Raw genomic sequence first — 27,158 nt, 5'->3', positions numbered from 1 at the left:
GAAGTGATTTTCTCAGCTTCTTACTGCTTCCTACATTGACATCATTATATCGTTACATTATTTGCATCATTAGGGGCAGGAATTGGGCTGCCCCTGGACTCAGCATTCTGATTCGGGGCAGGATTTTGTCTGCCCCGAAAATCTTGTCGAGCTCCCTGCCATGTTTTGCAGACTGGAACATGGGTGATAAAACACAAACTGCAACACACATATTTTGATTTGAGAGGTGGCAATGCAGCCACACAAATCAAATGAAATAGCAATAAGAAGCCGACAACAACTATCAACCAAAAATACCAGAAAAACGTAATTGTTACACAACAAAGCCCAAGCGCCTATTCACCCCAAATCACAAATAACCAAGGCCATCAAATAACCACAGACATAAATAAAACATCAAAACATATCGAAGTTCTATATTGTGTCGGAAGTTGATTCCATTCCACTGATTTATACCCTCTCAAGATTATTTGACATTACTTTTTTGTATTTGTATTTTTTCATTTACTTTCACAAATGATATTTAACAATTTTTGAAGTAATTTAAAATAATTTTTGTGAATTTAGTAAACAAATTTACTCAACCAGCAGAGTTCAAATGTAAAAAAAAAATTGTCCGCTAGGTTCAGGAGCTGTTTAGTGAGCATTCTACTCCGTAGAAATGACAAAATTTCCGTTTCGAGGCTGGCGCGTTTGATGCATTTGTCCCGCTGGCAACAATATAGGCGTTTTTTTTCCATTTGCGTGTTTTGTGCCTGCAGTTTCGATAGATTATTGTATAATCTTTACCCTCCCAAGGTAAGGATGTGCTAGAACTTACACTTTTATTTATGGCTTACGATACTGATAAACGTAATATTTTTAGGATTTCTTAATTGCCTTTCATCGCAACAGACTCACCTGTTAGGTTTCCACGTCCCGTCCAATGCATGGGGATGGGAAGGAAACCAAGAATCAGAGACGCGCCAATACTCCCACGGTAAGATGGAGTAAGGTACATGTGAGAGCTGGAATAGTGCGTCTGCTAACAGATATTCGGGAATGTGACACAGGATTTAATTGAGACATTGCTCGTTGTCTGCCTGGACTCGATGAGCTTCACATGGTGGACTACTTGCTTGAAGCTTCCACCGTGACGCCCTCATGCGTCATATTCAAACAGTCGGCTGCCTAGAGCTTCTGCCAGGCTTGTCTTGAATTCGGATATGGATTCCGAGTTAACGACCTGATTGGGTAGAGAGTTCCATTCGCTGACAACTCTCTCCGAGAAGAAACGCGCCCTGGTATCGAGCTAACAGCGACGAGTCTTGATCTTGTACATGTTGCCTCGGGTGCGATGGTCGGTTGCAATGTCCCAGAGATCTGCCGGTTTTATCGGACAACGTCCTCTGAATATTTTCCAGCATTTTATCAGATCTGCCCGCAGTAGGCGTCCCTTGACAGAGTACAGGTTGAGTGATCTGAGCCGCTCTTCGTAGGTCTTGTCCTTCAGGTCCCTGATGTGACGAGTCCATAGTCTTTGCACTGCCTCGAGTCTCTTAGAGTCTTCAACAAAACCAGTGTTCCACACCACCGACGCGTACTCAAGGACAGGGCGTATATGTGTACTGAGGACATGAACCATGAAGTCCGGCTCTCTACAGAGGGTAGCTCTCAGAAAGTTGTGGGCAACGCCACCCGCCTTCCTTGCTGCACCTCTTGCTTGCCCATGGAACTTCAGGTCGTCATCGACAGTGACTCCCAGATCCACATGGGAGTGTGTCCAGGGAAGCAGTTCGTCCTGCAAGAAATAGGTGGGTCTCAGCGGCGCATGGAATCGTCTCTGGAACCTCATGACGGCGCATTTCTTCAGGTTCATGCTCAGGCCCCATGATGATGCGGTTGTGTGCAGTACGTCGACATCAGACTGAAAATTCGACATGTCGATCTCAGGTTTGGTGATGCACATGTATACCTTCAAGTCGTCCGCAAAAATCTTGTACTGGCACCTGAGCTGGGTCGCTAGATGGTTTATATAGATAAGGAAGAGCGCTGGTCCCAGGATGGAGCCTTGCGGCACGCCACTGCGCACACTTCTTGGGGTGCTCAGGGTGCTCTTCACCACCACCCGCATGGTACGGTTCGTGAGGAATTCTTGCAGCCATGTCAGAATGGTTCCTCGAAGACCGATGCACCTGAGCTTCTCGATGAGGACGACATGGCTCACTGTGTCAAAGGCCTTGGAGAAATCATAGAGAATCAGGTCTACGATGTGCCCGTCATCCCACTGCTTTGATATATAGTCATAAGTGAGAAGAAGCTGGTCTTCGGTTGATCGTCCCGACCTGAATCCGAACTGTTCGTCTGCAAGAATTGAGTTTTCTGTCAGGAAATCGCGCAGTTCACGATAGATCAGACGTTCCAGGCACTTGGATGGTACTGATAGGAGGCTCACTGGGCGATAGTTAAGGGGGTCGAGACGACACCCCTTCTTGTAGATGGGCACAACGTGTGACAGTTTCCAGAGAGCAGGCAAGACTCCCTCTGACAGTGACAGCTTGAAGATCCGGTGCAGTGGTTGTGCTAGCTTCGAAGCGCAAGCCTTTAGCAGATGAGGGTGAAGACCATCCGGCCCCATGGCGGAGTTGACGCACAGTTGGGAGAGTATTGTCCTGACGTCTTCTACTGTGAACTCAACATGTTCAAGTATCGCGTCACATGACTGGTGAGAAGCTGGGTTGGGTAGATCCTGATTGGAGAACGTTTCAGCAAACGCCTCAACAAAAACATCTGCCATCGACTTCGGGTCGTCGATGATCGATCCCGAAGGCGCCTTCAGCGGTCCGACTGATGACCTGCATTGTTTCTTGTGGCGCAGATAGGCATGGAGCAGTTTCGGGCTTTCCTTCAACTTAGACAAGAGAGTCTTCTCGTAGTCGATCTGCGAGCGAACGGCAAAGTTGCGGAGTTGTTTATTTACGCCTAAGAAATCATTCAGTCGTGATCGGGTTGTTGGCGCTTGCTTGCCGTAGGATGCTCGGGCTTGTTTGTATGCTGACCAGGTGGATGCTCGTCGACGTTTGAGCGAAGAAGGTGGGTTGGTTTTCCATGGGACCCGGCGAGCCTTTCCTTGCTTGGCAGTTGGTATCAGTTGAGATATCAGTGGGCACAAGATGTCCATCAATCGCTTGAGTGCTTCTTGCGCAGTGAGGAATTGGAATTCGAAATCCCAGTCTATGTCTGCCAAGATGGCATTCATGTCTCCATATCTCCCTCTTTCCCATAAGAGGTGATGGAGCGAGGTGTGTTGCAATGCGATTTCAACATCAAAGAAGTACTGACAGTGGATGCTGCAGTGGTCACAGCCAGGAGGAGGAGCTTGGACCGACACCAGCCCCATTCGATCGTTCTCGTTTGTTAAGATCAAGTCAAGAATGTTCCCCGAGCGTGGGAATGTGGGCTCCGTGACCCACTGCGTCAAGCCGAGCAGATCGAACAAGTTGCTGAATCGGGTGTCAGATGCTGAGGCGTGTCTCGTCGGGTCGTCAGGTGAGCTCCAATCTATAGTGGGGAGATTGAAATCGCCTAGGAGCACGGCTTCCTTGTCGATGCAGCTACTTGTGAGAAATGATTGGAGGCAGTCATTGTCAGCAGCTGAGTATGAAGGGGGCCTGTACACCACGTAAATGTATGTGTCGAACCTGGTCATGCGGAATGACAAGACATTGCGGAATGAAGCGTTGACATTGTCGATTTGAAGATGTTCAGCCACATAAGCCTACAGTAATCCTACAGTAATCCAGTAAGCCTACAGCCATATAAATCTACAGATATTGTAGATTTATACGATTAAAAATTGAGAAGATATTTCGTGCTTTCATTGTCAAAAAATTTAAATTTATTTATTTCCATTTTGATTTACATTTCTAAACAGTTGCCAGCCTTGAAAACATCAATAGGCCTACAATAAGCTGGCTGGATGCCTGTGACACCCTCATGCGCCTAAATCAAATGCGAAATGTGATGCAAGTACGCAGACGACTTGAAACTTTGTAAGCGTATTCGCTCTCCCGAAGATGCTGTCGCCCTTCAAACCGATCTAGAAAATCTTTGTACGTGGTCTGACATCTGGAAGCTAAAGCTGAATCCCGAAAAATGCAAAGCAGTAACTTTCTCTCTGCGTACAAAGCCAATTACGACGCCATACTTCATCCATAGCGTTACTTTAAATCGTGTATCGGAGATTCGTGATCTGGGTGTCATACTGGACTCAAAATTAACCTTTGCATCCCACATTGACAGCATCGTTGGGAGGGCGAATCGCGCCCTAGGAATTTACCTGCGATCAGTGCAGACATCTCGTGTTTCGGCGGGTCGTAGGCTCAAGCCTGGCCCCCTCATTACGGCCTTTAACGCGCATGTGCGTTCAATACTAGAGTTTGGCTGCGTCATCTGGTCTGGGGCCGCCAAATCGCACATAGTGCGACTGGACAGAGTCCAGCACAAGTTTTTAATGTGGTTGGCCGTAAACTCTAGCAAACCATCTGATTCATTGGACTATGCACACCTGCTCAATCACTTTAAGGTTCAACGAATCACAAGTCGACTGTTACAGCACGATCTTACCTTCTTACATGGTGTGTTTAACGGCAGATTCGATGCGACTGACATTGTAAGCATGTTTGCTTTTGCAGTCCCAGCTAGACTTACTCGATCACGACCAATTCTGCACGTCCCCGTGGCTCGAGTTGAAACGATCAGAAATGGAATGTTCTGTCGGTTGCCGCGCCTAGCCAACTCCTTATACCAGACAATGCCGAGCTCTGATCTGTTTACAAATCGATCATCTTTTAGGAAGTGTGTATTGGCGTTTCTTAGCTCTCGGTGAGCCCTGTACATAAATGTGGCATTTTTTACTAGTGTTATTTGTGCTTTTACTTTTTAACTCCGTCTTTTATTGGGTTTTGTGCCTGTTGACGGTTTCAATAAATACAAATACAAGTAATTTTGTGCTGAAATTTATGCATGATATGTGCCATAAATTGAGTGCTTATTTGCATCAACATTAGGGCACTTAAATATAAAGCGCATGTGCACATCTACCGGCCAAGGCTATTTCAACCAGATAGAGCGTTTGAGGGCCTTCACGCAGTTGACGGCTCTCCCAGGTTTGAGCGTCCGCACAAGTTTTCTGTTTCCACGGAAACCCAATGCCACAATATGCTTAGGCCAGTGTAGCGTTGTGCCACCAAACAAGACCCTTTCAGGAAATTCTGGGGCCACAAAAATTGACAGCTGTGTGTTCGTGGCTGACGGGTGCCAGCGAGGGCTGGGCGGCGGAGCAGCACACGCTCCGGCACATCAGTCTCTTCTCGGCACACGGCGCAGAGCGCCGCAGGGCAATAGGCATTACTTGTCTGGGCAATGCTGGCACGCCTCGGAGGGGAGATAGCCGATCCAGTGCAGGTACTGGAGCGAGCGACCCCAGTGGCCCGGGCCCCGCCCTCACCTGGTGCACCGAAAGTCCGAATGGCGTCCTCGGTCCTCTCAGGGGATGAGCGGCGGCGTGCTCCCGAGGAGTGGCTCGAATAGTGAATTGGACCAGTTGTCACGCCATTGACGCGAGGCCACATAATGAACCATCCTGATCAGCGAGCGGGCTTCAGAGGGCAGGGCGGGTGGCCGCTTGTTTCGCCAGGTCGTCCGCGCTCCCATTCCCCTCGATACTGCAGTGGGCAGAAACCTACTGCATTTTGGTTACTTACTTTACGACGCTCGGCGATGTTCAATAAGGTCTTTCATAATCCATACCCATCTCAGCCCCGAGGGTGGAGACCTCATGGGCGGCCGCTCCTCCGCTGAGTAGACTCCGGGCGGCTCGCCAGTTCGAGCACTCGACGACCGGGGCGGGGACGCCGTCGTCCCGTCCCTAACCCTCTTCAGAGCCGCCTGCAGGGCGAATCTGCTGCTAGATTGACCAGCATGCTAAATAAGTTTGGTGACCGCTATTCGCCAAAAATTTATGCGGCCGTCCTGGGCCGAAAAATTCGGCTGCCCCCATGCGCTCAATTCGGCGCATGCGAAGTTACGCCGGACTGTGCTGAAATTTTCGGCGCAATCCCGCCACTACGCCGGACATATTCGGCATAAGGTGTATTTTTCCCAGTCTGGAATAGTTATTCTTCTTTGCGATATTCAAGCATGTATGGCCTACACCCTATGCTGTGATGTCACGTACTACATTGGGGTGGCGTGAAATTGTTCATTCGCTGATGATAACCATTTGAATCCTAGTGATGTCTTGTATTTCTTTTTTCAGAACATCTTTCCATAAAATTGCAAGATGCTGAACACAGGGTAAGAATCAACTGTTAATGTTTTGATCCTTGAACGATAATGGATTCTCTTAAGGACATAACCTACCAGTTTTTCATTGATAATCCAGTGCCTATTCTGTCCAGGGATGTGGAGTCGATTGATTTTGGTGACTCCTAACCCTGACCCTGACTCTGACTTCCAAAAACCAACTCTAGCTTCAACTCTGGGCAGCACTGTCAACCCAGACTGACTCCAACTTTGACTCTGATTTTGCAGACCAGGCAGGGCTGTGGAGTTCATGGATAGTTGGTGACTCTGACTCTGACTCCACCTCTGGTTTCCAGAGTTGATTGACTCCATTCAGAACTGTCAACTCCAACTCTTACTCAGGATCTGCAGCCTTGATGCTAATATCTACAATTTTATGTTTTGGTCAAAAACTTGTGCCTAATGAGCTCGCTCCTACTACTAGCTTCTCCTCCTACTAGTAATTGACCTCTATCGAGTAACATACAGTTGACATTTACTCATCATAGCTCGGTACATCATTCCTCATCTTAGAGCTCTTTGGCTGGGGCTGTGTGCCCTTTGATCCCAATCTGCTGATCTGTGCGCTGTGCAGTGACCTGCTGTGACCTCTGACCCCAGAAAACTCGCCGGCCGTGTGATCTTCATCACGGGTGCCAGTCGCGGCATCGGCAAGGAGATCGCCCTGAAGGCGGCCAAGGACGGCGCCAAGATCGTAGTGGCGGCCAAAACGGCCGAGCCGCACCCCACTCTGCCGGGCACCATCTACACCGCCGCCAAAGAGAGTGAGTCGGCACCTTAGCGGTATATTTGTCGTGACTCAGTCAGAGTTCACTGAAATTCTGTTGACATTTGTCCACTGCATGCAATTCGTTCACCTCGTCAAGTGAAAGATGAAGTGGTTAAACTGGCTACCTCAAGTTGTCATGAGGACTCTTCCGGACAGGCGAATTTTACAGACAAAGATAAGAACATGAGACAAAGATAAGTTCTATCGCTTAATCGACAGATTACGTATTTTGGTATAGCGTTATTTTTAATTATTCGATCAGGAGGGGCAACGCGTCCTTTAACCCCGATTACCCAGCTAGATTTGTAGAGACTGGACACTGAGATTTTTGGGTAGTGTGCGATCTCTGGCTTCTGTGGGAGTAAATATACAAACCTGGCGTAACTAGCATGATTAGGCATATTCCTTCCATAAATACCACGGTGGTCAAAGGTCGAGCGATATCGAATTAAGCTAGCCGTATTATACGGACGCAGCCTCATTCCGACGCCCTTCATAGCTGCTGTTTTTATAAATCATAATACCTAGCTGTTCGTGATAATTGTGCAACTTTCCTGGCAAAAGCAGGTCGCATGTATCGCTCTCTAAAGGTTACATAATCCTCCAGGCCTTTTTTCATTCAAATATGCCAGATATTCTAGCTAACCCTGCATTAGGACGGGCTGGGCTCCTGGCTACTCTGTCGTACCGGCGGATGTTTATGCGGTCCTTCTCGGCACATTATCCTCGCTTCATGTATGACAGCTGTCATTCCTAACCGCATTGCATTGAAGTTGGCGCTGGCTCAGTGCCCGGTTGAATCGCTGGGTGGAGCCCCTAGTCGACTGCCATCTGTCGAGGATACGGCATCATGTCGCCATGTCGCGTGGGTCCCGTGGCAACCATTACCTACTTTTCATAGCGTATTCGTTACATCATTCATTTCATACCACGGGACAAGAGTTTAGCTCCATTACTTCATGACTGGTTGGAAACAGTGAATCATCTTGTGAATTAAGTGTTTATTAATTATAATTAAAAAAAATTATCCGGAAGATACCCTCATCCCCGACTTTTTTAGCGAGATTTCTTGCCTTACCCAAATGACCTGCATAATTATCTTCAGACAAAATAATTATAGTCCTCCTGATTTTTCTTTGTTCCTCTCTCCGCGCCCTCGCCCTGTTTCCAGCCTCTCCCTAACGTCTGTCCTGCGTCTGTGTCCGCCAGTTGAGGCCGCCGGCGGCCAGGCGCTGCCCTGCGTGGTCGACGTTCGGGACGAGTCGGCCGTCCAGGGAGCCGTCCAGGAGGTCGTCAAGACGTTCGGCGGCATCGACGTCGTCGTCAACAACGCCTCGGCCATCAGCCTCACCGGCACGCTGGAGACGAGCATGAAGAAGTTTGACCTGATGCACACCATCAACACGAGGGGAACCTATCTAGTGTGAGTGACACAGGGGCCGGGCAACTAGCAGCGATAGGTTGCTGTCGACGCCGGGCAGTAAGTCTTGATTTGTGACCGGACTGTGGAATGCGAATGGGCTTTCGACTTAAGAGAATGCAAAGGCCAGAGGATACGAGCTGTATACCGATTAGGTTCTGTTTATTCTCAACGTGCTAAGTTCTATTCCTCGCTAAAAAAAAACTCGCTGTTTCTCGCCATCAAGCGTAATTGTAAGAAGTCAGAACAGCTATGTTACTAGCCTGCTCATCGTCATCCTGTGAATCTGCGCACCCTCACAGGCTAATATCGCACATTTACGCCTGATGGTTGACCGTATCTTCCCCGGGCCAGGTCGAAGGCATGCATCCCGTACCTGAAGCAGGGCCAGAACCCGCACATCCTCAACATCAGCCCGCCGCTGAACATGAACCCCCGCTGGTTCCGCGACCACGTGGCCTACACCATGGCCAAGTACGGCATGTCCATGTGCGTACTGGGCATGGCGGAGGAGCTGAAGCCGCACGGGATTGCTGTCAACGCCCTGTGGCCGCGCACTGGTGAGTGATGGAGAGGGGGAGTAGGATTAGGGATGATGAGGGAGGGTGGATTCAGGGTAAAAGATGTGGAGGCTATGTGGGCTCCTCCATGGCCTCCCGGGACCCGGTGTGCGTTATGCGGCGACTGAGGTCAAAGTGTATCGCAAATTTACTGGCTAGGGAGGGACCGTAGTCGTGATGCCTGGGCTCGTTGACTAAAAACTTAATTGCTAAATATTTTCCGATGTATTTGGAGCCAGTAGACGGTATCCACTATTCTTGAATGTTTGGAGCCGACAATATGGCGACAACACGGGTAACTTATTTCTCCGGACCTATGACTCGGCCCACCCCTAACCTCTAATCCTAGACCACCCATGACACTCGAATCACCCCTTTCCCCTGTCCTTTCAGCCATTATCACTGCCGCCATGAAGATGCTGGGTGGTAGCGACGTGGACCGGCAGTGCCGAAAACCGGAGATCATGGCGGACGCCGCGTACGTCATCCTCACCAAGGACAGTCGCAACTACACGGGCAACTTTGCCGTGGACGACGAGGTGCTGCGTGACGTGGGTGTCACCGACCTGGCCCAGTATGCCGTCGATCCTAGTGAGTCTTGGGAGGGGTGGTGTTGGGAATTAATGTGTGAGCGCCACCTACCTGGTCCAGTATGCCGTCGATCCTAGTGAGTCAGGGGAAAGAAGAGTGAAGGGCTGGGATGTACTGAGCTGGGAGGGCTGATAAGCATGCTGGAATAGAGCCAGACTGGGGGACGGTTGTTTCAGGCTGAGCTGAGGTATATTGAGTCGGAACGCTGGGTGATAAGCTGGGATATTCTGAGTGGGGCGATGGAGGCTGGATTTTTGGTACTTAGCGGGGGTGATGAGGATAGAGTGCGATCGAGTGTGGTATGTTAGATACTGGCTGATAGGATTGTGCAGGTGTGGCAGAACGTCGGGTTTGTTACTACCCCCCCCCCCCTCCCCCAGTGTCCTATCGCTGACCGCAGTTGACGTGTGCCCGCAGAGGCCACCCTGCTGCCCGACTTTTTCCTGGACGAAGCTCTCAGCGCAGGAGTGAAGGAGACCTTCATCCAGCAGGGTGGCAAGCCCAAGTTCGACGCACTGGTACGTTCAACACTGACTTGCCGGAGATAAATGGTTTGGTACAGTCGCTTTACAGTCAGTCACTATGCTAACTTTGGGAGATGATGATGTTACTGTTGGAGTGGAAGCGGTGGAGACACTGTTCGAAAGTAATGTTTGAATAGGGTTGGGATAAACCTGGAAGTGAACCATATAGTAATTTGATGGGAAGAAAATTGTTCAATTTGATAGCCACTGGCCAGTCCTTTTGAAAATTTATCCACTCTCCGGGCCGTGTTTCACTGACCGCCGCGCCGCCAGGGAGGCGATAAGCCGTCAGAGGGCGCTGCTGCCGGCGGCGGGCCGATCGCCGACCTCTTCACCAAGATCGAGGGCTTCCTGAGCGAGGACATCGTCAAGAGCACGCAGGCCGTCTACCAGTTCGAGGTCACAGGTGCGTAATCTAGCGTTAAGTGTGGTGCGTGTCTCTGATGAAACCTTTTCGATTCAAATGATATTGCAGTTAAGTGTAGTAAACAAGAATGTCTTAATAACTTTGTTTAATTGTCGGAACGCCTCTTGGATGTAGGGCATTCTTTCTACTTGAATATTTGTATGTTGGTGACCATAAGCACTAGTGTAAAGACGAAGAAACCAGACTGACCTCCAGATGATGTTGAAGACGATGCTGTAGTCGACGATGATGAGAGAAGACGACGAAGAGAAGTTGTGCACAAATTTTCGGCCCTAGGCCATCCTCCAACCTCCAACATACAGGTCACCAACATACAAATATTCATGTCTTAATAACTTGCTATTTCTTTTGATTTAAGATCGGAGAATAGCTTTACTTCTTTTACATATTTTTTGCGGTAAGTACCTATTAACAGTGTGTATCATTGAGCTCTGTACAGTCACATTGATGAATGCGCCCCTCGGGCTGTGTGGTAGGGTGTATCGTCGAATTTTGATTTTTTTAAATCGTCTTCACTACTAAATTTTATTGGTCCCTGGCATGTTTGAAGCCGTAGGATACCAATAAAAAAAAATCTGGGACGAAAACCTAGCCTGCTGCGAGCGGTTGAACGGAAGCCTGTCGGGACGGCATGTTTATTAATCCCACCCAGAAATGACAAACAAGGCCTCTGATTGGCCAGTTTTGGCTGACAGACGCAGAATATTTGTCAGCAATAGAATACTATGCTTTAGCACGTTTTCAATAATGACGCATCCGTTACATTTACAGGTTAGGGCAGCTAAAATATTGTAATTGATCTAACATGTTAAATATAACACTTTTGGAAGCCCGTACAGATTGTTTCTAGTGAGTTAGGCGTTACAAAGTATTTAAAGAAATGATTGTTATCTGTTAAATAAAGAACAAAAGCTTTTAGCTACTAACATCCGCCTGACAGTCTCCAGAATCCTGCGTACGGGGACACCGCAGTCTCTGTTTCTTATGCTATCGCAATGGGGAAAAATTGAAATTTTAAATGAGTCAGTATCGTGTTAAGAAGTACTGATGCTTTCAAAACTAAATGCCTTTCAATTCAAATTCCAGAATATCCTTTCGCGGAAATAGCCCTTCTCACTTCAGCCTGTCTCTAACGCTACAAGTCTGAACAGTGAGCGTCTCATGCGTTGCTCACGTATCGCGATAAAAAGGACGGTGTCATATGATCAAATGAACTTTTCTTATGCATAGAGCATTTGAAACCTCACACCAAACGCCTCCCTTCCTTGTTTTCCACTGCTGCCTTTCACATACCTTACCTAGTACCTACCCAATGACCGTTCCAGCTCGACGTTCCTTATCGACTGCCTCACATTCAACGGCCATATCCCACCTACGCTGAAAACCAATCGGAGGCACTTTCAATCGTCCCTTGAATAAAATTGCTACCTACATGCATTTAGAGGAGAACGAGGCCCAGAAAAGGCGTGCATAAAACGATCGGTTTCGGCCCCCATGGAATAAGCCAGGAGGTAAAATCATATTGATTGAAGAACATTTTCGAGGACATGATATCTATCAGATATTACTTTGCAAAGGTATTGTGAACATAACGTCCGCGTATCGCAGCTCTGAATCTGCTGGTGTCAGTCCCATGCAGCAGCCACCGGACCACTGCCCCGCCGCCTGCCGTTCGCTGATCATACAGGCCGGCTGTCCCAGTGTCTCATCAAACGATCACAGCTGACTCATTATTTATAAAATGCCAAGCAAAAACAGACACCCAATATTATAGATCACGCCAGCTCTTTCAGTCATGCACGTGGAGATATATCGGTAGTTTTCCTATCACAGATCACACTGAACAGAGGAAAAGCGTACACACGCAGCAATAAATAATGCATTATCAAGTACACCGATCGATGCATCGTGGAATACACCGAAAAAAATACATCACTGCTTTAACGTTCCCCAGGTGGGTGGGCCGTGGAGGCGTTTTTGGCCACACCTGACAATTTTGTGCTTGCATAGATAAAACGACACGAAACTTAGTATAGCTTATGTATAATGCATCGATTCGCATCAATTGTGAAAAAAGTAACCCCATATCACCTAAGGTCAGGTCAGGTCACCATGAAGTAGAAGTTTGAAACTCGAGCTATTGCATGAGAGAATCAGTACCAACATCTTGAATATCTTTAATTTTGATATCGGTGGTGACCTAGGGTCAGGTCAACTTTGCGACGTCTCCAGTTTCAGTCAGTATGAGGAACTCGAAATCGAAATGTTCTGCTTTTGAAACAAAAGCACTCAAACATCGGGATCTATCGTATGCTCCTGAGGTCATCTCAGGTCATGTAACGCCTCCCAACAGTTTATTTTTGTACATCGATTTTAGATGGAACGTGGCCAGAGCGCTAAAAGCATCATAATCATAGGCGGCGGAACAGGCCGAGGGCACCGAGGCACCGTGCCCCCTTTGATTTTGGCATTTTAACATTAGCCCTATGGCCGTTGCATGGAAAGAATGAGACCAAAGTCGGCAATGCCCCCTTAATTGAAGGTGTTCCGCCGCTACTGATGTTAATCTCAATTTCAATGTAACGAATCAATGACATGCAAAATGGCATTTTCTGCGACATTGACCTGAGGTCAAATTTATTAAGCTGACCTTGTTAGGCCAAGAAGACGAGAGAAACGCAGTGCCGGTAAAATCAACGTAATAAAAGGTTGGTATCAGTTTAAAAATTTTTTAAAGAAAAGACGACTTCCGAAGCAAGCCGATTGTTCAGTTTTTGCCCTTTGGAGGCTTAACCCTAGTTGACCTTAGCTCAAATCTGAGAACCTGAAAGATTTTCGAAAGAGCTATCGAATTCCCTTTTCCGCGGCGCTGTAGCTTCTTTGGTTCCCGAATTATGAACCAATTTGTGAAGTTGTCAAAATCGGGGGCCAAAATTCGTCATCATTTTACTTTTGGAGACCTCCAGTGACCTCAGCGATGACCTGATCAAAAATGACCTGTATGATTCCGAAGAAAAATAGCGGTCTATAGATTGATTTTACTGCGTCTTTCCAGCTTTGCTACATTCCAAGATAACCTGGTGTGGCCGAATACACCTCCCCCCCCCCCCCCCCCCCACCAGTTGGCTGAGGGCCACCCGGGCGCGGGTTAATAACATGGCGCAACAGGTTTTGTTATCAACTTGTCCTTTTCACACATAGGCGACACTAGATATCACAGCCAACGCCTATCACCAAACTGGTGGTGGGCTTTGGCCAGCGATCGCCGATCGGGGCCAACAAGGGCTCTTACTCGTCCACAATCAGCAAGAATGATGAACTACAGCTGCTCCAGACCGGCCACTTCAATCCAGCGTGTAATCTTCAGTCCACATCAGAACCACTAGTGAAACTCTACTGAGTGGGCCAACTGCACTGCATCTTTGACCTCCTTTGCAGCTCTGGCTTTTCAGAATTTGAACAGCCTTCTCTTTCCCACCCTTCTGTGCTGATGAATGATGATCCTTTGGAAACCTGGAAAAAGACAGTACAGACTCAGGGAGATGAAACTGTTTTGCTATGGGTCTGTTCCAGTCGCACTTCCTAACACATCTAAACTCCTCAAAGAGCAAGATAGAGGAGGTTGGAGCAGGGCCCTTCTTGGCTTTGTAGGGGCGAAAGCTGCCACTGGAACAGGGAAGCAATCTTGGAGGAGTTAAGAGGTGTTAGGAAGTGCGACAGGAGCAGACCCTATGACAATGTCTGTGCATAGAGCAAGCAGATGGTAGAAGTGGCCAATTGGTGAGTGGAACAAATGCAAATGTCAGGAAAGCAGTCATATTTTGTGATAGACATGATGCAGATGTTGGCCAAGCTGACAAGGCAGATATAATTACCAGCTTGTTATACTAGTCTATAACTCATCATATTTTCATGTTTAACAGAGGGAATATAATGTAAAAAAGTCTTAGCCAGATGAAAGTAGATAATATAAGTTCTATAGAAAAATGTTTATGTAAGTAATGTAGGATTTGTGGTCTTTAGAGGCTAGGTAAATGTGTTCCCTGTTCAACAATTCTTCAGCATTCAGACATTGATGTTAATGTACAATGTACATGCATCAACATACCTGTTGTGAAGTGATTCTGGGCTGCTTTCCTGAGCAGTTGATGGCCACCACTGGAATCTTAAAAACACAGCTAATTTTTTTCCATTTTGTTAACTATGACTGAGGATCTTCTGTGCTGAAAGAGAGATAGACAATAGACATCAGCTGATAGACATTGTACAATGTACAACTCATTTGTGAAACAAGATCAATTCCATTTAGGGGTAGGTCGTAGGATAATGGTGACATGAATGAATTTCAGTTTTCACTTTTCACCAGTCCAGGTACCTGGTGACAAAATGAAATATTGTAGGAGGTATCAATGATAATGTTTCTGGTAGAAAATGCAGGCATTTTAGAATTCAGTTGAAGCTTTAGATGGAGGATTTTTGGAAAATATTTGCCACAAATAACATTGGAATCTCAGAAACAAAAATCAAATCTTACTTGATGTCAAAAACAAATCAAACTAGCAGCCCAAAACAAGTTATTGAAAATATAAACACAGGTGAAGTTACAACAAAACTGAGTCAAAACACTCAAAACTAAGTGTTTCAATGAACGCAAGATTAATGTGTGTCACAGAAGCAGCTGTCCACTGTAAAGCAGAGTGGGCACAGCATGGTGAAAGCAGGAAGTGGTGCACAAAACTGAATTAAGAAGAGTGCCCGACTAACTGTATCTACATCCCTTTACATGTAGGTACTTACAAAATTTGAGCACAATCAGCCAAAACTCAACTGTGAAGGAGGCCATGCCCACTCGCACATGAGAGGTGTGCAAAAACATGCCTGTAATACCTTATGCCTAGATACATAAAGATGAAAATGTGTTGTGTCTGTGTGCCTGGTTAGTGGCATGACGTGACATGACTATTATCATTACCTGACAGTACAATTATCATGATATTATCATTATTGCAATTGTAATAAATAATGATCAATTGAACTTTTCTTCTCACTTTATATAGCCAAAATACCTGAGATTTTTTAATATCAAGTTTGCGTACTCCAAAATCGTAACTTCTGCTTCCTCCAGTACTTTATAAGTTTGCGCAAGACTATTATCCATTAGATGTAGGGACGATCATGACCACTTGACTAAAAAATGGTTCACTTGGTTCTTACAAGCCTGTTAACTCACTACACAAGGGGAGGGGTCAGGGGGCACTGCAAAAGGGTGTGGAAATCGCCACATTTGTCTCATGATGTTTGATGCATAATAATCGGTATCAAAATATCGTCGTATTAGTATGCAAGGTCACCAAAGAATAAGCCAACGTTATTTATCAAATATCAAAGCAAATTGGCAATATCTAGCACAACGAAACACATAATTCAACACCTAACGATGCCGGCCGAGTCCCCGATACCACCATGGCGACCGCTCAAGTCCAACTGGCCGGCAACTGGCCAATCAGGGAGCTTGTTTGTCATTTCTGGGTGGGATTAAAAAACATGCGTCGGGACGGCGCCAGGCGTTGAAGTCTCCCCGTTAGTTACGCGCACACTAGCACCACGCGGCGGCTGGCGCCGTGCCGCCGCGTTCCCGGTCAGCCGTGTTTTAGCGTTCACTGACGGGTCGAAGTGATTATTCTAAGCTTTCCTAAGAAGCTCTCTGCCCCGCAGCTCATTATTGAGCAAGAATATCGCACAAACTGCATAGAACATTGACATGCAGGTTGTCGGCACATATGGAGAAGGGGGTGTTTTGGTTAATGCCTATTAATGGTCTCGTGACACTATGAACGGTTCATGTCATCTGTGAGCTCCTTCATAGCTGCGAATGGAATGGAGTTGCTGATACATTTGCTTTCAACGAGACAGCAACTCTGTTCCAACCACAGCTATGAAGGAGCTCACGGATTACACGAAAGGTCCTTAGTGTCACATGACCATATGGCGTCAGCTCACGAAAAGCGCTGGCAGCGCGCTGCTAGTGCCTATGAAACAGGGCCCCGGACGTTCACCTTCTGGAGACCTGCCTTTGACCACAATTACACAACATCACCAAATTACAAATTACAAGTAATGAAATTAGCAAAGTATACATCTCTAGATGAACATGCCACGGGACAACTTTTAAAGCTCACCCAAAGCATCTACGCTGCAGTTTTGTAGACCACTCCTGACATATAGCACAGAAAAGCTTTGGCATTTTGTCGGTATCTTGTCAGTTAGTAGGCTTCTTGTCAGCAGTTACGCATTAAAAAAATACCTACATGCACAATGCACATACATCATAGGTACACATTATTTTCAACATCCAATGCCAATACTGTTGCTGAAAGAAATGGAAGGGCTGAGTTATACATACCTACTATAGGCACAGAAGGCATAGGTTAGCAGTCACTTATTGAGCATGTACCTATCAGCTATCAGCAGCCTAAAAATTGCGAGCGCAAAATTGCAATAGGTCTCCCTGGCTCCTGCAGCTGCACCTCTCTCCCCTTTTTTGATTTGCCATTCGTCAGACTTGAAGCAAATTCCCGAATTGGTCTATAGAATGCAACCAAAATAAGTGAAGATCGTGGGTGCGATAAAATAAGCAAGCACCTATATATGTATCTATAGCATTTGCAGGCACACAAAACCTACTTCAATTTTGATTATAATCTAAGCGCTGGCCGTTGGGGAATAAGCCGAGCGAAATTGATAACAAAACATTTTCTGTTCTCCCTGGTATATCAGATACCTTGCCAGCCGCAATAAGGCAATAAACGCCAAAAATCAACGAATCAGAAGCAAGCATTCAATTGGTTCTGCAAGCGTGAGGCAGCATTAGAATACAGATCTCTTCCAACGGTTCGTTGATCCCGGTCCGCTCGCTAGTACACATTCCTTGCTCATCCCCGACCCGTTTAGCCTCTGCGAGAGGTGGCTATATTCTCCACATTCCTGCCGAAGGCACGAATTCCTGCCGAAGGCACTGTTTTTGGAACGGGAAATTGAATATCTTTGGTTAGAGTGATCGTTGGGCCATAAAAGCTTCTGATTTGTGCTAGTCTCAGCTCAAACTACAAAACTGCTATTCCAGTTCAAAACCTGTTCCGTCTGTACACTGTATTTAGACCTTGGAACAAACAAGTAAATACAACACGGCCCGACTCTCCGCGGCCCCCGGCTCCGACTCCGGCCGACGCCGTTTCCGGCGGTAAGCAAGAATTCCTCAGCGCGCACGTGCACTCACGGCCGAGGTGACCTCCAGCCCAGTGTTCCGCGCAGCGACGGTATAGCACGGCGCTACTAATAGCCACTACTGAATAGCACGGCGCTACTAATAGCCACTACTGAACACTCCTTCCCTCTGAGCTACAAGATAACTAAACCCTCCAACACTGATCCCACAGGGAACAAACACAAACACGAATCATAGCCACGTTACAGATCCAGGCGCACAGGGGCCCTACGAACGCGATGGGGCCGGCTCAGCGGCTCCGGTGCTCCACTCCCCTCGGAGCCCGGCGGCGAGGGACACGACGCACCGCGCACCGCGCTCTGCTGTGGAGCCGGCGATGGTGTGGCATCTCGAGACGCAGACGGCGACGCCGTCACACACATCGGTGGAGCTGGCGTATCGGGCAGCAGCGGCACCTGTGTCCCAGGAAGCGGCGGACCCGCCGGTGCCCTGAGCGGTGGCGGTGGCGGTGAGGACGCCACGACGAGCGGCGTTGGCGACGCGTGTGTGTTCCTACCCGGAGCGTGCGACAGCTGAGCAGCTAAAGTTGGCGGCTCTGGACGGTGGCTGGGCTGTGCACCGTCCGCTGGAGCCGGGGCGTAGCGAGTTCTCAGATGAGACCGGTGACGCTTGAACACTCGGCCATCCAGCAAGCGAACCTCACAGATCTGGCCTGCGACCGAGCTTACCACCGCCGGAACCCACTTCTGCTGCGATTGCGGGATAGCTGTGACGTATACCTCTTCACCAGCATGAAAGTGCCGGTCACGAGCACTCCGGTCCGAACGATCCTTCCACGTCTGTTGGTGAAGCTCGACCTTTGCGGTGAGATCAGGGTGCACCAGATCCATCATACTTCTCACCGAGCGTCCCAGCAGGAGCTCAGCCGGGGTACGACCTGTAGTAGAGTGTGGCGTGTTTCTGTACTTAAACAGAAACCGGGACAGGCGCGTCTGCAAACTCCCCTCCGACCGCTGTGCGATGCCGGACTTCACCACCTTCACTACCGCCTCGGCTTGGCCGTTTGAGGCGGGATGAAGAGGTGGGCTGAACCTGTGTACGATGCGGTTTCCCTTGATGAAGGTCTGAAACTCCGACGACGAGAAGGCTGTGCCATTGTCAGACACCAGGATTACCGGCAACCCATGCGTACTGAAGCTCATCCTCAGTTTCTCAATCGCCGCTGCTGAAGACGCTGAAGCACAGATATGCACGTCGCACCACTTCGAGTACGCGTCAACTACAACCAGTAGCTGCTTTCCCTCCACGGGGCCAGCAAAATCTACGTGCACCCTCTGCCACGGACGCTGAGGGAAAGTCCATGGCTGCGCTGGCACCTCCGGCTGCAGCCCACGATGGATCTGACACTGATGGCAAGTACGAACACACTCTTCAATCATGATATCGAGTTCGGGCCACCACACGTGGCTCCGAGCGAGTCGCTTCATCTGGTTTATGCCCGGATGGCCGTCGTGCAAGACTCCGAGTACCTGAGATCGGAGTGACGTCGGAATCACCATTCTGCAGCCCCACAGGACACATCCGTCCTGTAGGCTCAGCTCCTGCCGACGACGGTAGAAAGGCAGCAGGCCTTCGTCGTCAGGAGGCGTCTGTGGCCACCCGACTTGCAGGCACCGGAGCACCCTGGACAGGACCGGATCTCGACTCGTTTTCGCACGAATCTGGTCCACATCCACAACTCGAGACACGTCTTCCAGCATGTTGGCGACGTCGCCAGGCACTGGGGCATCGGCCGGGACGACTGACAGTGGCAGGCGGCTGAGCCCGTCAGCGTTGCCAATGCTCTGTCCCGCTACATACTGCAACTGGTACTGATAACCAGCCAGGAGCAGCCGCCATCGAAGGATCCTGGGAGATACCGCGAGAGGTAGGGCTTTGTCGGCAGAAAGTAGTCCCACCAGAGGCTTGTGATCTGTTCGGATCAGGAAGGGGCGGCCGTAGAGGTACTGGTGAAACTTTCCAACACCGAACATGACTCCCAGGGCCTCCTTATCGAGTTGGCTGTAGTTACGCTCCGCATCATTCAGAGTCCGACTGGCGTACGCGATCGGCTGATCCCCATGCTCACCGCTGGGATGGCTGAGCACTGCTCCTAGGCCATAGGAGCTGGCGTCAGTGGTCAGAATCAGGGGTTTGGCCGGGTCGTAGTGAGTCAGCACTGGAGCTGAGACTAGTAGCTGCTTTGTCTGTAGAAAGGCGGCGCGCTCAGCAGCCCCCCAGACCCAGGCTGCTCCCTTCCGTTCCAGTGCATACAACGGGGCTGCCACAGTGGCCAGACCGGGAAGGAAGCGACCGTAGTATTGAAGAAGTCCCATGTAGGCCTTCAGCTCCGTCAAATTTCTCGGCTCCGGGGCCTCCTGCACAGCAGCTGTTTTCTCCGCCGTGGTTCGCACACCGGCGGCTGAGATGCTGAACCCGAGGTATTTAACCTCAGACGCCAGCCAGACCGACTTCTCCTCATTGACTCGGAGGCCTGCCGAGTTGAGACGGCGCAGCACCTCGCGAACATTTTCTCGGTGGGCAGCTGGGTTGGGGCCAGTCACAGCGATATCGTCGAGGAATACTGCTACGTTCGGTATCCCCGACAGCAACGTTTCCATTTCTCGCTGGAAGATCGAAACGGCGCTCTTGACGCCAAAGGCTAGCCGATTTGGACGAAATAGCCCTTTGTGTGTGTTGATGGTGAGCACTTCTTTGCTTGCCTCATCGAGCTCTAGCTGGAAGTAAGCCTCACGGAGATCGATCTTTGTAAACATCTTGCCGCCCGCCATGGCGGCGAACAGCTCGTCGACTCTCGGCAACGGATACTTTTCAAGCTGACTGGCTTTGTTAACCGTTTGGTCATAGCTTCCACAGAGCCGGAGGGTACCGTTGGCCTTTTTCACAGGCACCACTGGCGCAGCCCAGCGCGAGGTTTTCACTGGCTCCAGAATTCCTTCTGCGACTTGTCTCTCCAGTTCCTTTTCGATCTCCTCCCGCAGTGCAAAAGGTGGAGGCCGGTGTTTGAGAAAGATCGGCTTCACTGTCGGATCCATCTCAATAGACACCTTTCGGACATTATAGCGACCGATGTCCGGCTTGAAGAGGTCACTGAACTCGGCGCGGTCCTTCTGAAGAGCGGCTTCTAGATCTGTCTCTGGTGAGGAGAGGCTGTGCAGTGAGTCGACGCTGAAAAGGGACCTCCAATCCAGCTTAATCGCGAGCAGCCATTCTCGCCCCAGCAGAGGCGGCCCTGTCGTGTCTGCCACAACAACAGGTAGCATCGCCTTCTGATCCTGGTAGACGACTTCCACTGTGGCCACGCCCACCACTGGAACCTGCTCTCCAGTGTAAGTCCGCAGAGGGCGATCCAACGGTTTCAAGTCAGGCTTGCTGACCCACATGCTGGTGAACATGGCCTTGCTGATGATGGAACGGCTGGCGCCCGTATCCACCTGCATGGTGATTGGCCTGCCATTCATTCGAACGTCGACCACCACCGGGGCTGCTCTGTCAGATATCGTGTTGATGCCGTATGCCTCCTCTTCTTCTCCCTGGTGGGCTCCATCCCCTGTCTTGATATCTTCTGACACTTGATGCGCCCTGTCTCTCAATTGTCGGCTTCGGTTTCGGCACGCACTTCTCGTGTGCCCGACTCCATGGCAGGCATAGCACTCGGCGTGTTTGAATGGGCAGTCTCCGCTAGCATGGCGCCTGCTGAGGCACCGATAGCACGCCGGCAACGGCGCAGCGCGAGGGGCTTGTCGTGACGCGCGGCTCCGGCCCGGGGTCGCTGACGGTGAGGGAACCCGTGGACTCTGAGTTGGCCCACGGGGCTGCGAGCACTGACCACGATACTGAAACGCTGCCGTGGTCTGGCGATGCGCTATCATGTTCACACCCACCTCAAGTGGCTCAGTGGGCTGGGCGGCCAAATTCAAGCTCTCAACCTGAGCTCTGATTTGCTCTTCCTGCTTAGCCAGTTGCAAGGCTTCGTTAAGAGTCAGCGTCGGTTTTCCGAAGAATTTCTTTTGCAGCTCCCTGTCCGCACAGTGGGCTACAGCGCACTCCAGCACGACTGCGTCCCGCTGTTCGGCTGCATATTTACAGCGGTCTGCCTGGATACGGAGACGCGACACAAATTCTGCGAAGCTTTCCCCAGCCTTCCGGGCAATTGCATGGAGCTGAGCCCGCTCGTACGTAGGGTTTACTGCAGTGTCGAAATGCGCCGTCAGTTTAGCGGCCAGTCGGGCATACTCATCGGAGGCTTCTTCCGGTGCAGTGGTGGGTGGGTCGGGCAGTGTTCTGGCGAGCTCCTGGACTTCCAGCCCGAGCAGCGTGAGAACTGTTGCGGCTTTTCGGGCGCTTGAGGTGATATCTGAGGCTAGCATGTAGCATTCGCAGCCTCTGAGCCATCTTGCGAAGTCTTGGCCAGCCTCATAGGGCGGGGGCGTGGGCAAACCGTGCGATTGAGCCATTTCAATCAAGATAAGCGCGGGCGGCAGACGCGACAATTACGTTAGCTGCACGGTCGAGCGGGGCAGTTAAAATTGGTGGCGGCGGCTGAGCATACAGGCGCTGTGCAATCGATAAAAAAAGACTAAGCAAAACTAAGCGGGCTTGGCACTAAGCAAAAAGCGGCACGAGTCGACTCCATCTCGTCCTCGTCGTCACTTGTTCCGTCTGTACACTGTATTTAGACCTTGGAACAAACAAGTAAATACAACACGGCCCGACTCTCCGCGGCCCCCGGCTCCGACTCCGGCCGACGCCGTTTCCGGCGGTAAGCAAGAATTCCTCAGCGCGCACGTGCACTCACGGCCGAGGTGACCTCCAGCCCAGTGTTCCGCGCAGCGACGGTATAGCACGGCGCTACTAATAGCCACTACTGAATAGCACGGCGCTACTAATAGCCACTACTGAACAAAACCCCATGTTAAAAGTGATCTATTTCCTTTAATAGGAAGAGATTGTGGAAGAACAACACATTTCTCTTGGAAATTACTCATCCGCCTTCTCCCTACGTGCCTGCTTTAGTAATCGAAGTACCCCTATTGACTCTACGTTCTTGATTCGGCTGTCGATTTTATGCATGGAATTCCGCTATATTATATTTTCTCGCTCAATGTCCCCTGAGCTATATTGAGGCGTCACGGGACAGCAATGCTCAGCACACAACTGCAGAGAAAAAGTCAATGTGGCCATGCGTTTTGTATGCCAAAATGTGTGAGCCTTGGCGTGTACCAGCAGCCGTTGTCACCATTGTAATTTTCACGACTTTATCTTTATAAGGATGCAATTGCCCACTTCCCAGTTCCCAGACTGGGTTTGGAGATATAGTTTTACAGAAACATTAAGGAATGTCTGTAATGTAAGTTAAAAGCTAATACCGAAAGGAATCCACATATTTTCGAATTTCCTGTTTGCTGTATTGCTTAGTAAATGTCAGACGTCATGATGGCATGGTTGCGATTGATGGTATGCCGGATGGCCAGGGTACGAACTCACGGTAAGTCAGCTTGGTCGGCAGGCATCAACAGGCACAATAGTCTTACACTGATATCGTCACCCTCAGTTATTCGTCACCATTCAGCAGCAGGCCCAGAGCTTCGGGCTTTGAACCGTAAGGTACAGGTGTAGGAGCAAGACATTGCGCCGATTCGAAGGGCTGGAAGGGCAGCATCGCGGGGGCTGGAATGTGCCTGAGCGGCTGAGACCATCCCATTGGGACGGGGGTGTTCTGGGTGCACTCAGCCGCTCATGCTGGGAAATGCATCCAATGGAGCTCTCCATTCGAATGATTAGGGTGACCTTTAGTCTAGAACAAGGAAGGATGACTGTTGGCTGGTCCCGAGGATAGATACAAAGGACAGGTAACGACATCATATAATGAATCGAAGACGGCCCGGCCCGATCCTCTGATAGAGGTTCATCAACACGTATCTCGTTGTGGACCATTTCGTTTTCCTCCACCGAAGTTTTTGCACCGACCTGAACGGGTTGGAAGGTAACGATGTTCAGAAACCATTAAGATCGTAATTGTATATTTGTTGTATATTCGTTCACTGAGCAGGTAGGACAGGTTCAACACAGTGAAAACCTCATCCTATCATCCAATAATTATAAAGTAGTCTTCATGGAATGGAAAGGCTAACCTAACTCAACGAATATACAATTACGACCTTAATGGTTTCTGAACATCGTAATCTTCCAACCCGTTGAGGTCGGTGCAAAAACCACGGTGGAGGAAAACGAAATGGTCCACAACGAGATACGTGTTGATGAGCCTCTATCAGAGGATCGGGCCGGGGCCGTCTTCGATTCATTATATGATGTCATTACCTGTCCTTTGTATCTATCCTCGGGACCAGCCAACAGTCATCCTTCCTTGTTCTAGACTAAAGGTCACCCTAATCATTCGAATGGAGAGCTCCATTGGATGCATTTCCCAGCATGAGCGGCTGAGTGCACCCAGAACACCCCCGTCCCAATGGGATGGTCTCAGCCGCTCAGGCACATTCCAGCCCCCGCGATGCTGCCCTTCCAGCCCTTCGAATCGGCGCAATGTCTTGCTCCTACACATGTACCTTACGGTTCAAAGCCCGAAGCTCTGGGCCTGCTGCTGAATGGTGACGAATAACTGAGGGTGACGATATCAGTGTAAAACTATTGTGCCTGTTGATGCCTGCCGGCCAAGCTGACTTACCGTGAGTTCGTACCCTGGCCATCCGGCATACCATCAATCGCAACCATGCCATCATGACGTCTGACATTTACTAAGCAATACAGCAAACAGGAAATTCGAAAATATGTGGATTCCTTTCGGTATTATCTTTTAACTTACATTACAGACATTCCTTAATGTTTCTGTAAAACTATATCTCCAAACCCAGTCTGGGAACTGGGAAGTGGGCAATTGCATCCTTATAAAGATAAAGTCGTGAAAATTACAATGGTGACAACGGCTGCTGGTACACGCCAAGGCTCACACATTTTGGCATACAAAACGCATGGCCACATTGACTTTTTCTCTGCAGTTGTGTGCTGAGCATTGCTGTCCCGTGACGCCTCAATATAGCTCAGGGGACATTGAGCGAGAAAATATAATATAGCGGAATTCCATGCATAAAATCGACAGCCGAATCAAGAACGTAGAGTCAATAGGGGTACTTCGATTACTAAAGCAGGCACGTAGGGAGAAGGCGGATGAGTAATTTCCAAGAGAAATGTGTTGTTCTTCCACAATCTCTTCCTATTAAAGGAGGCATTAACCAAAACACCCCCTTCTCCATATGTGCCGACAACCTGCATGTCAATGTTCTATGCAGTTTGTGCGATATTCTTGCTCAATAATGAGCTGCGGGGCAGAAAGCTTCTTAGGAAAGCTTAGAATAATCACTTCGACCCGTCAGTGAACGCTAAAACACGGCTGACCGGGAACGCGGCGGCACGGCGCCAGCCGCCGCGTGGTGCTAGTGTGCGCGTAACTAACGGGGAGACTTCAACGCCTGGCGCCGTCCCGACAGGCTTCCGTTCAACCGCTCGCAGCAGGCTAGGTTTTCGTCCCAGATTTTTTTTATTGGTATCCTACGGCTTCAAACATGCCAGGGACCAATAAAATTTAGTAGTGAAGACGATTAAAAAAAATCAAAATTTGACGATACACCCTACTGTGTGGGTCTCCAGCCGTCAGTTGTTACGCCATACTGTTTCGCCGAGCAGAATCTAGCTATGAGTCGCGACACTTCCCTGGCCCTGACCTATCGCTCGCTGCCCCGCCAGGTTCCGACGCCGGTCAGTGGTTCCTGGACCTGAAGAATGGCTCTGGTTCGTGCGGCCGCGGACCGGCCACCTCTCCTGACTCCACCTTCAAAATGAGCAGCGACGACTTCCTGAAAATGTTCTCCGGTACGTGGCCTCTAATGGCGCTTTTTCTTATGTCTCGCTCCGCGAGATGATAGGGTGGTTGCCGGTGGCGAAGTTCGAAAATGAGGGTAACCAGTTCGGAGATAAGCTGGACCCGATTGTCGAGAAGTTCCCGGTAGAGACCCCCCCCCCCTGCTGAATGGTTCTGTCTACATACGTTACGGCCTCAGTTGAGACGGTTCACTAATATGTACGACTACGATCCAATCTCAGGGGGAGGACCCTGGCTGCTCAAGCGGGTGTCAATGGGCGGTGATGGGTTTTCCCTGTCGATCGTAACCCTGCCTTTATTTATTGTCTTTATAGGTTTTCCCTGATGTTATTTCAGATTCTCATCACTGACCGCACGCTATTTGTTCCCAGGCAAGCTAGCGCCGGCAGCCGCCTTCATGACCGGCAAGATGAAGCTCTCTGGAGACATGGGCAAGGCGATGAAGCTCGAGAAAATGATGGGCAAGCTGAAGTCTAAGCTGTAGGGTGACCTGCCGTCTCGGTGCTGGATGGCAGGGTTCGTGTTGGTGCGTAATTGGCACCGCTGCCGGACAGTCAACTCTGATTGTTGAATGTAGGGTCGTCCTGTTAACGTGGTGCGAAGGATTCAGGCGTGCCGCTCATTGTTTGAGCGAGTGGCGCCGAACGTATTTTGTTACTCAGATTTAGGAAACTGCAGGTTATTTGGCTGATGTTGCTAATGAGGGTGCGAAGTAGCGAGTGAGGCGTGAGCGGATATCAGTGACGTAGTTAAAATGGATTTGGAATGTCACAGCGTTATTCCTCGTTCTTGCTTGTCTTGCCTTCAATCTACAGTTCAAAACTAGGCGAGAATATTATTGCGTTGACGTTTGCCAGTATGGTAGATCTGAGTGATCGTTAGTCCGACGAGAATTGGCTAATTTTCGAGCGCTGTATAGTGCGGTTGGCTTGCATGATTGAAGCGGTTGAGTAAACAACTATAATAATTTTCGGGACTGATTTGAATGCCGTTATTGTTGAGTGTTTGTTATGAATTAGCGAACTGGGCAGCCAGTACCACTTCATCAATGCAATATACAGATATTTGATCAAGAATAACATTTTCTGTCGACATTAGGAGATTGTTTATTACCCCAGAAACATGATCAAAGTGAATGCGTTTCGAAAACTTAAATCGACTTTTGAAAGCAACCATCAGCTGCGGAAGAAACAGAACCTACCACGGGGTACCGAATAAGGCGTCCGCAATCGATAGTTGGCTGAGCGACAGTCCCAGCTGGTTGTATGTACGCCACGCGGTAACGCAGAACCTCGAGGCTCTGTTTGTTTTTATAGATTTGCCCGCATACGTCACTGAAA

The 27,158-nt window shown here is 49.3% G+C and overlaps 1 protein-coding gene and 1 long non-coding RNA gene across 5 annotated transcripts; one reads left to right on the top strand and one right to left on the bottom strand.

Moving 5' to 3' along the window:
• The first annotated feature begins 675 nt into the window (after positions 1-675).
• On the top strand, positions 676-26,894 carry LOC122387419 (hydroxysteroid dehydrogenase-like protein 2). Its single transcript, XM_043377602.1, has 10 exons — positions 676-798; positions 6,299-6,336; positions 6,946-7,109; positions 8,324-8,537; positions 8,889-9,094; positions 9,488-9,685; positions 10,103-10,203; positions 10,483-10,615; positions 25,683-25,808; positions 26,190-26,894. The coding sequence occupies exons 2-10, from the start codon at positions 6,323-6,325 to the stop codon at positions 26,300-26,302; spliced, it is 1,269 nt and encodes a 422-aa protein (XP_043233537.1). The 5' UTR covers positions 676-798; positions 6,299-6,322; the 3' UTR covers positions 26,303-26,894.
• Positions 12,362-16,133, bottom strand: LOC122387420. 4 transcript variants are annotated; one of them, XR_006257584.1, is made up of 3 exons: positions 16,099-16,133; positions 14,745-14,859; positions 12,362-14,149 (listed from the first exon to the last, which is right to left on the bottom strand). It is a non-coding gene; the product is annotated as an uncharacterized LOC122387420 (long non-coding RNA). The 4 variants fall into 4 exon arrangements; XR_006257582.1 differs by having other exon boundaries at positions 12,363-14,149; positions 16,096-16,118; XR_006257583.1 differs by having other exon boundaries at positions 12,363-14,149; positions 16,073-16,108.
• Positions 26,895-27,158: the final 264 nt, after the last annotated feature.

Source organism: Amphibalanus amphitrite, unplaced genomic scaffold (genome assembly GCF_019059575.1).
Source record: "Amphibalanus amphitrite isolate SeventyFive unplaced genomic scaffold, NRLGWU_Aamphi_draft 000286F_arrow, whole genome shotgun sequence".
Taxonomy (NCBI): Eukaryota; Metazoa; Arthropoda; class Thecostraca; order Balanomorpha; family Balanidae; genus Amphibalanus; species Amphibalanus amphitrite.
This window is presented reverse-complemented; position numbering and strand designations above follow the sequence as displayed.

What these genes read in the sequence shown, in the direction of transcription:
- LOC122387419 (XM_043377602.1), top strand. An exon ending in CTACACCGCCGCCAAAGAGA is followed by an intron (nt 7,110 to 8,323) that starts GTGAGTCGGCAC and finishes TGTGTCCGCCAG; the next exon opens with TTGAGGCCGCCGGCGGCCAG. An exon ending in CCAGTATGCCGTCGATCCTA is followed by an intron (nt 9,686 to 10,102) that starts GTGAGTCTTGGG and finishes GTGTGCCCGCAG; the next exon opens with AGGCCACCCTGCTGCCCGAC.